Source organism: Siniperca chuatsi, linkage group LG8, assembly GCF_020085105.1.
Source record: "Siniperca chuatsi isolate FFG_IHB_CAS linkage group LG8, ASM2008510v1, whole genome shotgun sequence".
NCBI classification, from domain to species: domain Eukaryota; kingdom Metazoa; phylum Chordata; class Actinopteri; order Centrarchiformes; family Sinipercidae; genus Siniperca; species Siniperca chuatsi.
This window is the reverse complement of record NC_058049.1, coordinates 588,736-606,442: the sequence shown is the minus strand read 5'-3', so window position 1 is coordinate 606,442 and position 17,707 is coordinate 588,736. Positions and strand designations below refer to the sequence as shown.

The following is a 17,707-nucleotide window of genomic DNA, read 5'->3' as shown; positions in this document are numbered from 1 at the left end:
ACAGCAGTAGTACAGCAGTACTACTGCAGTAGTAGTACAGCAGCAGTAGTACAGCAGTACTGCAGTATTACAGTAGTACAGCAGTATTACAGTAGTACAGCAGTACTGCAGTATTACAGCAGTAGTACAGCAGTATTACAGTAGTACTGCGGTATTACAGTGCAGCAGTACTGCAGTAGTAGTACAGCAGCAGTAGTACAGTATTACAGCGGTAGTACAGCGGTACTACTGCGGTAGTAGCACAGCAGCAGTAGTACAGCGGTGCTGCGGTATTACAGTGGTACGGCAGTATTACAGTGGTACAGCAGTACTGCAGTGTTACAGCAGTAGTACTGCGGTATTACAGCAGTACTGCAGTATTACAGTAGTGGTGCAGCAGTACTGCGGTATTGCAGCAGTGCTGCGGTATTACAGTAGTACTGCAGTATTACAGTAGTACTGCAGTACTGCAGTATTACAGCAGTAGTACTGCAGTATTACAGCAGTACTGCAGTATTACAGTAGTACAGCAGTACTGCAGTATTACAGCAGTACTGCAGTATTACAGTAGTACTGCAGTACTGCAGTATTACAGCAGTAGTACTGCAGTATTACAGCAGTACTGCAGTATTACAGTAGTACAGCAGTACTGCAGTATTACAGCAGTACTGCAGTATTACAGTAGTACAGCAGTACTGCAGTATTACAGCAGTAGTACAGCAGTATTACAGTAGTACTGCAGTATTACAGTAGTACAGCAGTACTGCAGTATTACAGTAGTAGTACTGCAGTATTACAGCAGTAGTACTGTTGTACAGTAGTACAGCAGTATTACAGCAGTACTGCAGTATTACAGTAGTAGTACTGCAGTATTACAGCAGTACTGCAGTACTGTTGTCCACTCTGGTTCCAGGGGAAAGAAGAAAAACGTCTTTTCAAACAGTGAAATGTTCCTCTTCTTGTGTTCGTCCTCCGTCCGCGCTTTACGTTTCTGCCCTCGTGACGAAGAGACGCAGACGCTGCTTTCGCTTCGCTTCACATCTTTATTTATTCTTCCTGCAGCGTGAAAACACAAGAGCACAATAAAAACAATGAAAGTGCAGAAGAAAACGAAGCGAATGAAAGCAACGAAAGCTGCAACACGAAGAGTGAAGACACGAAAACATCGCTTTATTATATTATTATTATTATTATTATATTATTATTAATATTATAATATTATAATATTATTAATAATATTATTATTAATATATTATTATATAATATTATTATTATTCTCCGTCTGCTTTCACTGTGTTTGATCGTATTTTAGTAAGTTTTCATGCAGAGCATCAGAGAATGGCGTCTGGACCATCTGATGAGGAAGTCTGTGTGACAGCCCGAAAGCTCTAGAACTGCTACTAAATGGTTTCTAGATTTGCAGATGTTCGTTTCACTTTGCCTGGACGGATGACGTCTCGTGTCTTCTGTTATCGGACGTAAATAAAGAGATTTTGGAACAGGATTCCAGGAGTCACGTTAACATCTTTATTCGTTTATTTCTGCCTTTGAAATGCGTTTTACGTCGAATACTTTGAGTTCTTTAAAGATCTTTAAAACGATCAGATGCCAATGATGTTATAGTGTAGAACAAATGTTAATATTATAATTTTTATTATCAGTATTGTTATTGTTGTCCTTCTACTGGAACTGAAAGGCTCATTTTGTACAGCACATTTAGAAGTTATCTATGAGTCTATAATTATCTGCAGCCTTCGGTGTTTCATCTTACAGACGGTCTTCTTCGTGTGTACGTGTCGAGCTCTGGATGCTTGACTCACTGGACTCTGAGCTGGAGTGGCTTGTTGTGATTGATCTGGTTTTTAAGTAGTCCTACAGCGCCACCTGCTGGTTACACCTGGCAGCACGAGACATTCAGACATCCCTGTGCGAGAGAAAACTGTTGAGATCAAACTTAAAGCTGCAGAAAGTTGAACGCTAATATTATGAGAATAAACACTTATATAAAACATTTTCTCTGGCTTCATACTAGTATTATCACTTTATTATTATCACTTTTCTCTCAAAATCAAATAGTATGAAATAGTTTTCCCAGCTGTGGCTCAGTGAGAGAAGCTGGTCTGCGGCGGCCGCTTCAGTACTGCAGCAGCCCGCCACACCAGCGGCGGCGCTGATGCCCCGCTGCTTTGTTTACCCGCCGCCAAACACCAACGAAGAAGAAGGAGCACCCTGCAGTCAGTTAACGCTAGCTTCTCACAACTAGCTCGACTTTCTGCATTTCTCTTCGCTAAAAACAGCGTTTTCACTCGTGGGCTTTTTTTTGTTTCCTGTATTTATCAGCGACTGCGTGATTTTTACTTGACAGAATTAATTTAAGGTAAGCCCCCCCCCCCACAGCAGGAGACATCTTTCTGTCAGTTGTTAGCCGCCAGCTAACTGTGATGATGCGGGGCTAACGTTAGCTCGGTGAGCTAATGCTGTTAGCCGAGTTCTAACGTAACATTTCCCCGTTTAATATCCTCACAAAGCTTCAGATTCACGCAGAGGCTCTGCTGTCTTTATCTGGAAATCAACACAAAGCTGCTCTGATCGAACATGTTATCTAGGTTACGCCAGGTTAACCAACTTGTTTTTATTCATCGTTAGCTTAACGTTACGCTTTTTACGTCAACTGGCTGTCTTACAGACACATTTAGTGTTTGGTTTGTCTGTGATAATGTGTAGTTTGCTGTAAATGTCCTGGTGCCTTCATAATGTTCCTGATGTTGCATATTAGTGCCGTTAGTATTATAGAAGCTCATAAAGTCTGAAGCCTGATTATTAGGAGTCTCCTGTTGGAGGAGCACTCTGCAGACTGCACGTCAGTGTTTACCTTTAACACCAGAAGCTGACAGCACTGCTGGTCTGCCTCAGGCTGGTCTGCCCCCCCAAGACCCCCCAGACCCCCGGTGTCCCCACGGCCCAAACACCTTCCCTCAGCAGAGATCAAGCACAGAAGGTCGCCCCGCTGGAGAATCTGACACCAGAGAGTGTTTGTAGTTATTGATCGATAAATTAAGTTTATTATCAACATTTTTGCTGATTAATTTTCCCACCTTTTGACTGACTAATGATTCAGGGGGCCTCAGGGGGCCTCGGACCCCCTAATTAACAGCTAGGAACCCCTGAAACCTCAGAATCAGAGTTTGTTTTCTACGTGTCTCCGTTGTGAAGTTTATTAGCGTGTTGAAATGCTGAAACGTGATCAGAAGCACAGCTCGCTGCAGCTGCTGGTGTAAACCACCAGGTTATATAGTTGTGCAAACTATGAATAGAAGCGCCGTCGGTTCTGCCGCTCCTCTGCGTATCTGAAAAGGGTCTTTATAGACCAAAACGCATGAACAAGTCTGTAGGCATCGGCCCTTACTCATCCAACAGACAAAGCACTTGGCCTGTTTTCTCCACAGTGAATGGAGTTCGGCAGCAGTGTGTCGAGGGTCAGCTGCTGTTGCCTCCAGAGACGCTGTCAGGAGGTCGGAGACGACGATCTCCGTGTTGCTGTTGAGCATTTGTTTCCCTCGGCCGTCGAACTGGAGCACCCCGAACGTTTGCCCGCACCAGCAGGGTGTTTAAAGGCCGGTCGGGTCGGGGGTCTTTGTGTTCGCGGATCACATCGGGGCCAGAATTCATTTAGAGGCTGATTGCAGGTTCTGGGAAACAGTACGTTAATTTCTCGTCATGTATCGGCTGACAGATACGCTAAGTCTGCGTTGAGCTAATTATCGGCACATAATAATGAATGTTTCATGACATCATCTCTGTGGTGTGCACTTCTCCCTTTGTTCCTCTTTTCTTTCCTTCGGGTTGAACCCTGTAAAGAGGGATGTTTTGCTTTGGCGAGATGTTTAGTAAAAGGTCATTGATTTCACACAACTAACGCCTCCCTCTTCTCTACAGCGTGCCTCAGGTGTTACACAGATGCCGTCACTTGTCCTGAGCGCTTTGTACTCGCAGAGACCTGAATAGCTCGAGTCCGTCTGTTTTTATGTTCAGCTGAATATTTTCTCAGGATGAGCCGTCTTCAGCCTTTACGTCTCTTTAAGTCAGATTTCACATCTCCTGTCTTCCCTGACACCTTCTGTCTGCAGGAAACGCCCCGAGCGTTTCTCCTCCCATCATGTCTCACAACTACCCGTACAGACAACCGCCGTCTGACTCCGATCTCAGACCTGATCCCGGACCTTACAGCTCCTCAGACCGCCGTCACGCCTCGTCGGACCACGCCTTTTACAGGGCGCCTCAGGAGTCCTCCTCGTGCTACCCGTCCTCTTCCTCCTCCAGAGGAGCTCAGTGGTCGCAGGACGGCGCGCTCAACATCCTGAACAGCTGCGGTCTGGAGCCCGGCGACCTGGCTCTGCTGGCCGAGCTGCCTGAAGACGTCCTCACCGTCGAGTCCCTGCCTCATGTCCTCAACCAGATCAAAGGAAAGAGGGGGACCATCAAACCTTTCCCTCCCAACGCTCTGTCTTCTTCCGCTTCCTCCTCTTATACCCCCAGCTCCGCCCGTCGACCCGCTGTCGGCCCCTCCACCAGCGACTGGGATCATCACCGCAGTCAGCCAGTACCCGGTTACCTGGTCCAGTACCCGCTGGACAAGGTAACCCCCAGTCCTCTTCCATTTGAGCAGGACCTGGACCGCTGGGGAAATCCCAGGACCAACAGCGCTGTCAGAGCAGACCCACCATCTTCATCTTCATCCAGCTACATGGTGGACTTCAACCACAGACCGGGACCCTCTGAGTATGGTAAGACAGGCAGAGAGGCTGGTCGAGTTTCCTCTCAGGACTTAAACCACAGACCAGGACCCTCTCAGTATGGTAAGACAGGCAGAGAGGCTGGTCGAGTTTCCTCCCAGGACCTCAACCACAGACCAGGACCCTCTGAGTATGGTAAGACAGGCAGACATGCCGGTCCTGTTCCCTCTCAGGACCGACCCTCTTTCAGCTCGGCAGAAAGAGGCAAAGACAGTCGTTCTTGCCGTTTCTCTCAGCCTGGACCGGCTGATCCCAGGTCAGCTCCTCCTCCTGAAGAGCACCATCCGAAAACTCGTGGGGGACGCCGTGAGTCTGAGACCTCCTCTATCAGGAGCAGCAGCCGGCCCGCCGCCTCGATGCCCTCCAAGAAAGAAGCTAAGGACTTCCACGGGACGTCTCCGCCGGTGTTCCCGTACTCATGCTCCCTGTGTGATATCACTGTGATGTCAGAGAAGGTAAGTACACCTGTCCTCCTCGAACCTCTGTCTACAGAGTCTGATTGGTGGGGGGGGTGTATTCAGTTGATTATCAGACTTCCTGCTGAGGGATCGTTTCTAATTGTAGCACTTGAAGCAGTTCAGCATGTTTGGTTGAATGCACTTACTGTAAGTCGCTTTGGATAAAAGCGTCAGCTAAATAAATGTAGTGATGGGAGTGTTGCAGCGCAGCGGTTTGTGGCTGCAGCTGTCAGGTAGAAGCAGTCAGGTGTGACAGGTTTATTTATGCTTCTTGTTTTTGTGTTTCAGGTGTGGATTAAACACATAAACGGCACTCAGCATGCAGACGGACAGCTCAACCTGCTGCAGCGGTGCGTTTGTCCACAGTATAACCCTCTTTAATCCCAGCCCCGCTGGTCCTGCTTGGTAGTAGGGATGCACCAATCCAACTCTTTCTCTCCCGATTAGGAATGGGGTTTCATAACATTTTATTAAAAAAAACTGTTTGTCAGATGGTCAAATAGCTTCAGAAACCCCCTCGATTTGAGATTAATTAGTTAGTTTATTAAATGTCAAACAATAGTGAGAAAAGTGGCCATCGAAACTTCTTGTTTTGTCCAACCAACGGTCCAAACCCCAAAGAGATTCAGTTTCCTGCGATGGAAAACGGAGAAAAACAACAAATCCTCTCGTTTGAGAGTCTGGAACCAGACGACGTTTGACATTTTTCACTTTTTTTCTTGAAAAAAATAATTTAAATGATTGAGTATCAAAATAATTGCCGATTATTTTTGTGTCAATCGATTAATCGTTTCAGCCCTATTTCAGATTGATACCACTCTCTTGTCTGTACAGCGCAATGGAAGCTACAGCCATTTGCTTGTTAGCTTAGCTTAGCACAAAGACTGGAAAAACAGCTAGCCTGGCTCTGTCCAAAGGGAAACAATCCACCTACCAGCTCCTCCAAAGCTCACTAATTAACATGTTATATCTCGTTTGTTAAACTGAAGTGTAAAATTGACAATTCGCTGGTGTGTGCTAGGCTATTTATTGGCCGCCCAAACACTGCAGCATCATATTCCATCAAAGAACAACAAGGTTTAAGATAAATATGAGTTCAGCCAACACACACATTAGATGGAAGAAATGTTACAGTGATCACCATGAGAAGGAACAGCCATTTTAATTGTTTTATTCTATTAATTCAACGACCTGTTGGTCTTTACCTGGAGGGTGCAATGAACCAGTTCAATAATGAGTTTGAATGTGTGTGAACTGAGCATTTAAAGTTTTAGGACTTTATTTATTCATGTTTTGTGTCGGTTTTCATAACTCTGACATGTCTCTTCTGCAGGTTTCCTAACTGGGACTGTCGCTTGGAGACGATCAGCAGGTCACTGTCATACATCACAAAAACCAGAACCTCAACAATAACAGGAACCATAACATCACAATAACCAGAACCTCAACAATAACAGGGACCATAACATCACAATAACCAGAACCTCAACAATAACAGGGACCATAACATCACTATAACCAGAACCTCAACAATAACATCACAATAACCAGAACCTCAACGATAACAATAACATCACAATAACCAGAACCTCAACGATAACATCACAATAACCAGAACCTCAACGATAACATCACAATAACCAGAACCTCAACAATAACATCACAATAACCAGAACCTCAACAATAACATCACAATAACCAGAACCTCAACAATAACATCACAATAACCAGAACCTCAACAATAACATCACAATAACCAGAACCTCAACAATAACATCACAATAACCAGAACCTCAACGATAACAATAACATCACAATAACCAGAACCTCAACAATAACATCACAATAACCAGAACCTCAACGATAACATCACAATAACCAGAACCTCAACAATAACATCACAATAACCAGAACCTCAACAATAACATCACTATAACCAGAACCTCAACAATAACATCACAATAACCAGAACCTCAACAATAACATCACAATAACCAGAACCTCAACAATAACATCACAATAACCAGAACCTCAACGATAACAATAACATCACAATAACCAGAACCTCAACAATAACATCACAATAACCAGAACCTCAACGATAACATCACAATAACCAGAACCTCAACAATAACATCACAATAACCAGAACCTCAACAATAACATCACAATAACCAGAACCTCAACAATAACATCACAATAACCAGAACCTCAACGATAACAATAACATCACAATAACCAGAACCTCAACGATAACATCACAATAACCAGAACCTCAACGATAACATCACAATAACCAGAACCTCAACAATAACATCACAATAACCAGAACCTCAACAATAACATCACAACCTCAACAATAACATCACTATAACCAGAACCTCAACAATAACATCACAATAACCAGAACCTCAACAATAACATCACAATAACCAGAACCTCAACAATAACATCACAATAACCAGAACCTCAACAATAACATCACAATAACCAGAACCTCAACGATAACATCACAATAACCAGAACCTCAACGATAACAATAACATCACAATAACCAGAACCTCAACAATAACATCACAATAACCAGAACCTCAACGATAACATCACAATAACCAGAACCTCAACGATAACATCACAATAACCAGAACCTCAACAATAACATCACAATAACCAGAACCTCAACAATAACATCACAATAACCAGAACCTCAACGATAACAATAACATCACAATAACCAGAACCTCAACAATAACATCACAATAACCAGAACCTCAACGATAACAATAACATCACAATAACCAGAACCTCAACAATAACATCACAATAACCAGAACCTCAACGATAACATCACTATAACCAGAACCTCAACAATAACATCACAATAACCAGAACCTCAACAATAACATCACAATAACCAGAACCTCAACAATAACATCACAATAACCAGAACCTCAACGATAACAATAACATCACAATAACCAGAACCTCAACGATAACATCACAATAACCAGAACCTCAACGATAACATCACAATAACCAGAACCTCAACAATAACATCACAATAACCAGAACCTCAACAATAACATCACAATAACCAGAACCTCAACAATAACATCACAATAACCAGAACCTCAACAATAACATCACAATAACCAGAACCTCAACGATAACAATAACATCACAATAACCAGAACCTCAACGATAACATCACAATAACCAGAACCTCAACGATAACATCACAATAACCAGAACCTCAACGATAACATCACAATAACCAGAACCTCAACGATAACATCACAATAACCAGAACCTCAACGATAACATCACAATAACCAGAACCTCAACGATAACATCACAATAACCAGAACCTCAACGATAACATCACAATAACCAGAACCTCAACGATAACATCACAATAACCAGAACCTCAACGATAACATCACAATAACCAGAACCTCAACGATAACATCACAATAACCAGAACCTCAACGATAACATCACAATAACCAGAACCTCAACGATAACATCACAATAACCAGAACCTCAACGATAACATCACAATAACCAGAACCTCAACGATAACATCACAATAACCAGAACCTCAACGATAACCATAACATCACAATAACCAGAACCTCAACGATAACATAACATCACAATAACCAGAACCTCAACGATAACAATAACCAGAACCTCAACGATAACAATAACCAGAACCTCAACAATAACAGGAACCATAACATCACTATAACCAGAACCTCAACAATAACAGGAACCATAACATCACTATAACCAGAACCTCAACAATAACAGGAACCATAACATCACTATAACAAGAAGCTCAACAATAACAGGGACCATAACATCACTATAACCAGAACCTCAACAATAACAGGGACCATAACATCACAATAACCAGAACCTCAACAATAACAGGGACCATAACATCACAATAACCAGAACCTCAACAATAACAGGGACCATAACATCACTATAACAAGAAGCTCAACAATAACAGGGACCATAACATCACTATAACAAGAAGCTCAACAATAACAGGGACCATAACATCACTATAACCAGAAGCTCAACAATAACAGGGACCATAACATCACTATAACAAGAAGCTCAACAATAACAGGGACCATAACATCACAATAACCAGAACCTCAACGATAACATCACAGTAACCAGAACCTCAACAATAACAGGGACCATAACATCACTATAACCAGAACCTCAACAATAACAGGGACCATAACATCACAAAAACCAGAACCTCAACAATAATAGGAACCATAACATCACAAAAACCAGAACCTCAACAATAACAGGGACCATAACATCACAATAACCAGAACCTCAACGATAACATCACAATAACCAGAACCTCAACAATAACATCACAATAACCAGAACCTCAACAATAACATCACAATAACCAGAACCTCAACAATAACATCACAATAACCAGAACCTCAACGATAACAATAACATCACAATAACCAGAACCTCAACGATAACATCACAATAACCAGAACCTCAACGATAACATCACAATAACCAGAACCTCAACAATAACATCACAATAACCAGAACCTCAACAATAACATCACAATAACCAGAACCTCAACAATAACATCACTATAACCAGAACCTCAACAATAACATCACAATAACCAGAACCTCAACAATAACATCACAATAACCAGAACCTCAACAATAACATCACAATAACCAGAACCTCAACGATAACAATAACATCACAATAACCAGAACCTCAACGATAACATCACAATAACCAGAACCTCAACGATAACATCACAATAACCAGAACCTCAACGATAACATCACAATAACCAGAACCTCAACGATAACATCACAATAACCAGAACCTCAACAATAACATCACAATAACCAGAACCTCAACAATAACATCACAATAACCAGAACCTCAACGATAACAATAACATCACAATAACCAGAACCTCAACGATAACAATAACATCACAATAACCAGAACCTCAACAATAACATCACAATAACCAGAACCTCAACGATAACATCACTATAACCAGAACCTCAACAATAACATCACAATAACCAGAACCTCAACAATAACATCACAATAACCAGAACCTCAACAATAACATCACAATAACCAGAACCTCAACAATAACATCACAATAACCAGAACCTCAACAATAACATCACAATAACCAGAACCTCAACGATAACAATAACATCACAATAACCAGAACCTCAACAATAACATCACAATAACCAGAACCTCAACGATAACATCACAATAACCAGAACCTCAACGATAACATCACAATAACCAGAACCTCAACGATAACATCACAATAACCAGAACCTCAACGATAACAATAACATCACAATAACCAGAACCTCAACGATAACAATAACATCACAATAACCAGAACCTCAACGATAACATCACAATAACCAGAACCTCAACGATAACATCACAATAACCAGAACCTCAACAATAACATCACAATAACCAGAACCTCAACGATAACAATAACATCACAATAACCAGAACCTCAACGATAACAATAACATCACAATAACCAGAACCTCAACGATAACAATAACATCACAATAACCAGAACCTCAACGATAACAATAACATCACAATAACCAGAACCTCAACAATAACATCACAATAACCAGAACCTCAACGATAACATCACAATAACCAGAACCTCAACGATAACATCACAATAACCAGAACCTCAACGATAACATCACAATAACCAGAACCTCAACGATAACATCACAATAACCAGAACCTCAACAATAACATCACAATAACCAGAACCTCAACGATAACATCACAATAACCAGAACCTCAACGATAACATCACAATAACCAGAACCTCAACGATAACATCACAATAACCAGAACCTCAACGATAACCATAACATCACAATAACCAGAACCTCAACGATAACATAACATCACAATAACCAGAACCTCAACGATAACAATAACCAGAACCTCAACAATAACAGGAACCATAACATCACTATAACCAGAAGCTCAACAATAACAGGAACCATAACATCACTATAACCAGAAGCTCAACAATAACAGGAACCATAACATCACTATAACAAGAAGCTCAACAATAACAGGGACCATAACATCACTATAACCAGAACCTCAACAATAACAGGGACCATAACATCACAATAACCAGAACCTCAACAATAACAGGGACCATAACATCACAATAACCAGAACCTCAACAATAACAGGAACCATAACATCACTATAACAAGAAGCTCAACAATAACAGGGACCATAACATCACTATAACCAGAACCTCAACAATAACAGGGACCATAACATCACAATAACCAGAACCTCAACAATAACAGGAACCATAACATCACTATAACAAGAAGCTCAACAATAACAGGGACCATAACATCACAATAACCAGAACCTCAACGATAACATCACAGTAACCAGAACCTCAACAATAACAGGGACCATAACATCACTATAACCAGAACCTCAACAATAACAGGGACCATAACATCACAAAAACCAGAACCTCAACAATAACAGGAACCATAACATCACAAAAACCAGAACCTCAACAATAACAGGGACCATAACATCACAAAAACCAGAACCTCAACAATAACAGGAACCTCAACAATAACATCACAATAACCAGAACCTCAACAATAACAGGAACCATAACATCACAAAAACCAGAACCTCAACAATAACAGGAACCATAACATCACAATAACCAGAACCTCAACGATAACATCACAGTAACCAGAACCTCAACAATAACATCACAATAACCAGAACCTCAACAATAACAGGGACCATAACATCACTATAACCAGAACCTCAACAATAACAGGGACCATAACATCACAGTAACCAGAACCTCAACAATAACATCACAATAACCAGAACCTCAACGATAACCATAACATCACAATAACCAGAACCTCAACGATAACAGGAACCAGAACATCACAATAACCAGAACCTCAACGATAACCATAACATCACAATAACCAGAACCTCAACGATAACAGGAACCAGAACATCACAATAACCAGAACCTCAACGATAACCATAACATCACAATAACCAGAACCTCAACAATAACAGGAACCATAACATCACAATAACCAGAACCTCAACGATAACAGGAACCAGAACATCACAATAACCAGAACCTCAACGATAACCATAACATCACAATAACCAGAACCTCAACAATAACAGGGACCATAACATCACAATAACCAGAACCTCAACAATAACAGGGACCATAACATCACTATAACAAGATGCTCAACAATAACAGGGACCATAACATCACAATAACCAGAACCTCAACAATAACATCACAGTAACCAGAACCTCAACAATAACATCACAATAACCAGAACCTCAACAATAACATCACAGTAACCAGAACCTCAACAATAACATCACAATAACCAGAACCTCAACAATAACATCACAATAACCAGAACCTCAACAATAACAGGAACCATAACATCACAATAACCAGAACCTCAACAATAACAGGAACCATAACATCACAGTAACCAGAACCTCAACAATAACAGGAACCATAACATCACAATAACCAGAACCTCAACAATAACATCACAGTAACCAGAACCTCAACAATAACAGGAACCATAACATCACAGTAACCAGAACCTCAACAATAACAGGAACCATAACATCACAATAACCAGAACCTTAACAATAACATCACAATAACCAGAACCTCAACAATAACAGGAACCATAACATCTGCTCATGTCTGCAAAGACTGCGGACATTATAATGGTATCACCTTTAATTATAATGTTATAAGTTTTGATGAAGAGGTGCTCAGCTGACAGATCACCATCTTAAATAAAATCTGTTCTGTCGTTGAAGGGCCGACAGCCAATCAGAGAAGTGGAAGGATGAAGGAAAACCTGGCCGGCAGCCCCAGACAGCCAATCAGAACTCCAGTAAAGACACTTGATTGTTTTTTTTAGTGTTCTTAATGTTATCCTCCATATTGCTGCACTAACATCTGTTGTTCTCTGTGTGTTGAACAGAGTCACAGTCAAATAAAAAAACTCAGAAGAAGGTAAAGACTCTAAAGATTTCAGAAAGCATTAAAGTTCAGTTTAGCTGCTTCTGTACGAACTTAAGTAATAAATATCTTGTATGTGTTTCCTGTCAGGCTTCAGAGAAAGGTAAAGTGGTGTGTGTGAAGTTTCCAGCTCAGTCTGTGGATGAGACGTACCTGAGAAAACTGATCGAACCGTTCGGAAAGATCGTCAAGATCCTCATGTTTCCATCTTTAGTGAGTCCACATGGGTCATCACACGCAACAACCTAACTTTTATTATATGAGTATTTATTGTTTTTATAATTCTTCGTTTTTTGATCATTTTAGGATCTAAAATGTAATAAATTAATGATACATACATACTGTATAATGTTTACAAATTCACGTTGTCTTCACCGCATTCATTCAAGTAGAAAGACTGTTGTCGTGCGTTTAAAGCTGGAATTATGCTGCACCTCAGATACAGAATCATAATCAGAAACACTTTATTGATCCTGAAGGGAAACTCTTTGTTACAGCAGCTCGCCTTTACGTCAGTGCACACAGGAGAAAGTACTAGCAAACAATATAATACAATACATTAAGTATCAGGTGGGTATAAGTATAAGATAAAATAAGTGTGAAGTACCAAGTGGGTTTACCGGTTGATGATGATAATACAGTATAATAATACAGTGTAATAATATAAGTAATAAGCGGTGGCGCATGTACTGTCGAGTTAAGTGTAGCTTATTGAGATTATTAAGATATTGCACAGCAGTAATGGAGGTATATAATATCAATATCCATAAATAGGAAAAACTAACATGGGAAAACTAAATATTGCACAGGAGTATTAACACAGAATATTGCACAATTATTCAAGTATGGCAGAGATGTTGATGATCAATGTCCAGTTCAGTGACGTGGCGTCCGCCAACAGACTCCACAAGATACACTTATATACGAACCCACACAGAAAAGGTGTTATAGTTAACCGGAGGTCACGCACGCAAGCTGATTGGTTGATTCAACTCCTGTCGGGAGGCAGATTCGAAATGGAGACGTCATGTAAATTGTACATAAAAGCATGAACATCAGAGTGACTCCTTCAGACATTCGCCTACGTGCAGCGCAGTGAAGCATAACTCCAGCGGAGAATACAAGTAGTTTGTGTTTTTCCTCACATCTCGTTAAGATAAATCTGTTCTGAACCCTGCAGGCGTTTGTGGAGCTGGGCTCCGTGGATCAGGCGAAGGACTTGGTGAAGTTCCACGTTAACTATCCTCCAACTGTGAACGGAGAGCAGATGGAGTTCAGGATCTCCAACACTTTCAGCTTCCTCCAGGTAGATATGAGAGTCGGTGTCGGGGGGGTCCCGGGCCTCGTTGATGAGGCTGCAGAGATGTGGCGTGAGGTTTTGGTCCTGATGGAGCGCAGCCTCCTGCCGGAGGGGAGTGTCTGGAACAGTTTGTGTCCAGAGTGGGAGGGGTCAGCCACCATCCCCCCCACAAAAGCGCAGTGACATCACACACTTAATTCAATCAGGTGCAAATGACAGGCTGCTACAGAATAACCACACACACCTGTACACACATCAGACTGGTCCGTTATAACTCGTATCTGCGAGTTTCTAACATTTCTAGCAGAAGTGGCTTCGCACCGGCGGCCTCTGGCTGCAGATTCACGTCACGTCGCTCTGCAACATCCAGATGACACCGTGATTTCCTGAAGAAGCGTCTCTCCGTTCGTGGGGCTGTTTTTCTTCGTGCTTCACGGAGTGTCTTTCTCACCACACCCCCTCACGCAGCCCCATGTCAGAAACCTAACACTTCAGATGCTTTGCTTCCTCAGTAGAGACGAAGATCTGAGCACAGAAACAGTCTTGTTATCTTTAGCATCACATTAACATATTAACTCGTAGCACTCGTACATTAGTTTTATTTTTTTCTTGAACTGACACACAACATGACCGGCATGCTGCCCTCCACAGGTGAAGTCACCTGAGAGTGTTTTGTGTCCTCACAGAGTTCTCGGGTGGTGAGTTTCTCTCCGGCTCCAACGGGAGAGAACGGCCAATCGGATCTGTTCAGCATCATCAAACGCTTCGGCCCGCCGCTCTACACCCTGTTCCTGCCGTCTATGGTGAGCAACGCCAAACTGTTCTGGTACTGTTCAGTCCGAAGCACCGATCCAACTCGCTGTGGAGAGCTTTACCACCAGGAAGCTTCTTCGCCGTGTAAGCTAACGTGAGGCTGCAACTAGTGGACACGCCGATGATGCTCCATAACGCCGTTTATGTTTGTGCATATTTTGATTTGGATCAGTCATATCTGGCATATTTGACACGTGATCCGCTTATTATGGTCAGTTTCGTGGGCAGATACTGATCCAGTGGATCGGTGCATCTGTAAATGCCCTGAAAACGCACACCGAGCTCAGGTGACATAAGAAGACAGAAATAAATGAGTTGTTGTTTTTTGTGATTGCTGTATTCAGACAGGTGGAGTCGAGAGAAATCAGTCACTTTAGAGGAAAACAGCAGAATGAAGGATTTTCCAACTCGTTTCAGCCCGACTAGAGAGGAAGCTAAACTTGTAAAAACTGCAATTAAAAGCATTTTAATGTGTTCCAGGCAGGAACACGCATTAGGACTGTAGCTCTGGGTTTTTTTTAAAGTTATTCTTTATTTATCTTTTTAATTCAGCATCATGTTGGGATGATGAGATTCCTGTTTTTGTGGGGAAAAAAAATCAGAACTGAAAACGTTTTTACAAATAACACATTTCAGCTAGAAAACATTTTCCATCTGGAGACAGACAAGTCCTTCGTGCTTTGCTGCAGACAAAATGATCTTTGTGTGTTTGTAGTAGTAATACAGTAACATCCATCGTCTATAACCGCTTACCCTGAGAGGGTCGCGGGGGCTGGAGCCGATCCCAGCCGATATTGGGGGGCGAGAGGCGGGGTACACCTGGACGATCACAGGGCTGTACTGTAACATCAGCTGTATTTATTTTTCAGGCGTTCGTAGAGATGAAAAATACTCCTGATGCTCAGAAGCTGGTGGATTATTATTCCTCCAACACTCTGAGGATCAACAGCGACTTCATCAGAGTTTCCTTCTCTGGAGAATACAAGAGCCTCATGTGAGTACGACGGACCTGATTTAGCAGCGGGTTCTGATCCATCGGTTGTTGAGCGATAGTAATGTTTCCTGTCACCTCCTTCAGGCGGGTCGCTTCAGCTAAGAGGTACGAAGAGGAGAGCTGTTCGACGAAGAGGACGAGGAGTTCGAGCCGAGACAAAGAAGACAAGGCGACGGAGACGAAGAGGAGGAAGAGCAGTAAAGACAGAGAGAAGGAGGAGGAGGGAGAGAAATCCAGCAGAGACAGGAGAACCAGAACCAGGTCCAGGTCCAGAGAAAAGTCCACTAAAGAGAAAACTGCCAGGTCCAGGTCCAGAGAAAAGTCCACTAAAGAGAAAACAACCAGGTCCAGTTCCAGAGAAAAGTCCACTAAAGAGAAAACAACCAGGTCCAGGTCCAGAGAAAAGTCCACTAAAGAGAAAACTGCCAGGTCCAGGTCCAGAGATATATCCAGCAAAGACAGGAGGGCCAGAACCAGGTCTAAGTCCAGAGAAAAATCTAGAGAAAAGTCCAGCAGACAGAAGAGGTCCAGGTCCAGAGATAAATCCAGCAGAGACGGGAGGGCCAGAACCAGGTCCAGGTCCAGAGAAAAGTCGGTGGTACCAGAGAAAACGGAGACGACTGGTAAGAAAACACAACGCGACTGAAGTTTTTAGTTTCCTCTTTAAGAGAAAAGCAGCAGTTCGAACGAGCAGAGGTGGAAGACTTGTTCAGAATTAAACTAATTTTATGCCACAATTTGAAAATACTCTGTTACAAGTCAAGAAGGAAGTAAAAGTAAGGGGAAAGTACTGTGAGGATCAAAGTAAAGTACTCGTTAGGGTTGGGCCGACCAACGATGATCTCTGATGGCTGACAGCCCTCGACCACTGAGCCCTCTACCATCGTGATTTAAACCCCCCCCCCCTCCTTTTTGGCGAGTAAAATCTCCTTACTGAAAGTGCAATAAAAGCTTTGCCAAAAAGCTAATAAGAGTAGTTTATCACTGTGACTTGTATTTAAGATATTTTTTATAGTCATATGATCTGCTTAATGAGGTAGCTTAAGCATAGTCTTAACCGTTCCTGCTGCAGATTTCAGGCCGTGGTCGGGAAGCACGGGGAAGACTTTGTTTTCCTGCAGCGCTGAAGCTGATGCTAAGCTCGGGGCTAACACCTTCGCTTTTACCAGCAGCTGGGAGGCAACACGCGGGAACGCCTGCAGCGT

At 42.2% G+C, this 17,707-nt stretch overlaps 1 protein-coding gene across 10 annotated transcripts in view; it reads left to right on the top strand.

Annotated features, from left to right (window-relative positions):
- Positions 1–2,166: 2,166 nt before the first annotated feature.
- Positions 2,167–17,707, top strand: part of matr3l1.1 (matrin 3-like 1.1) — a 23,541-nt gene continuing 8,000 nt past the window's right edge. For 9 of the 10 annotated variants that reach the window (XM_044205980.1, XM_044205979.1, XM_044205976.1 and 6 more), the window contains exons 1-11: positions 2,167–2,356; positions 4,107–5,227; positions 5,519–5,580; positions 6,564–6,602; positions 13,191–13,267; positions 13,358–13,389; positions 13,486–13,608; positions 14,576–14,701; positions 15,382–15,498; positions 16,378–16,502; positions 16,587–17,125. In XM_044205980.1, coding sequence (XP_044061915.1) covers positions 4,136–5,227; positions 5,519–5,580; positions 6,564–6,602; positions 13,191–13,267; positions 13,358–13,389; positions 13,486–13,608; positions 14,576–14,701; positions 15,382–15,498; positions 16,378–16,502; positions 16,587–17,125 — 2,332 coding nt within the window. In that variant the 5' untranslated portion in view covers positions 2,167–2,356; positions 4,107–4,135. The remainder of the gene's footprint in view (positions 2,357–4,106; positions 5,228–5,518; positions 5,581–6,563; positions 6,603–13,190; positions 13,268–13,357; positions 13,390–13,485; positions 13,609–14,575; positions 14,702–15,381; positions 15,499–16,377; positions 16,503–16,586; positions 17,126–17,707) is intronic. The other variant, XM_044205977.1, reaches the window with a different exon arrangement.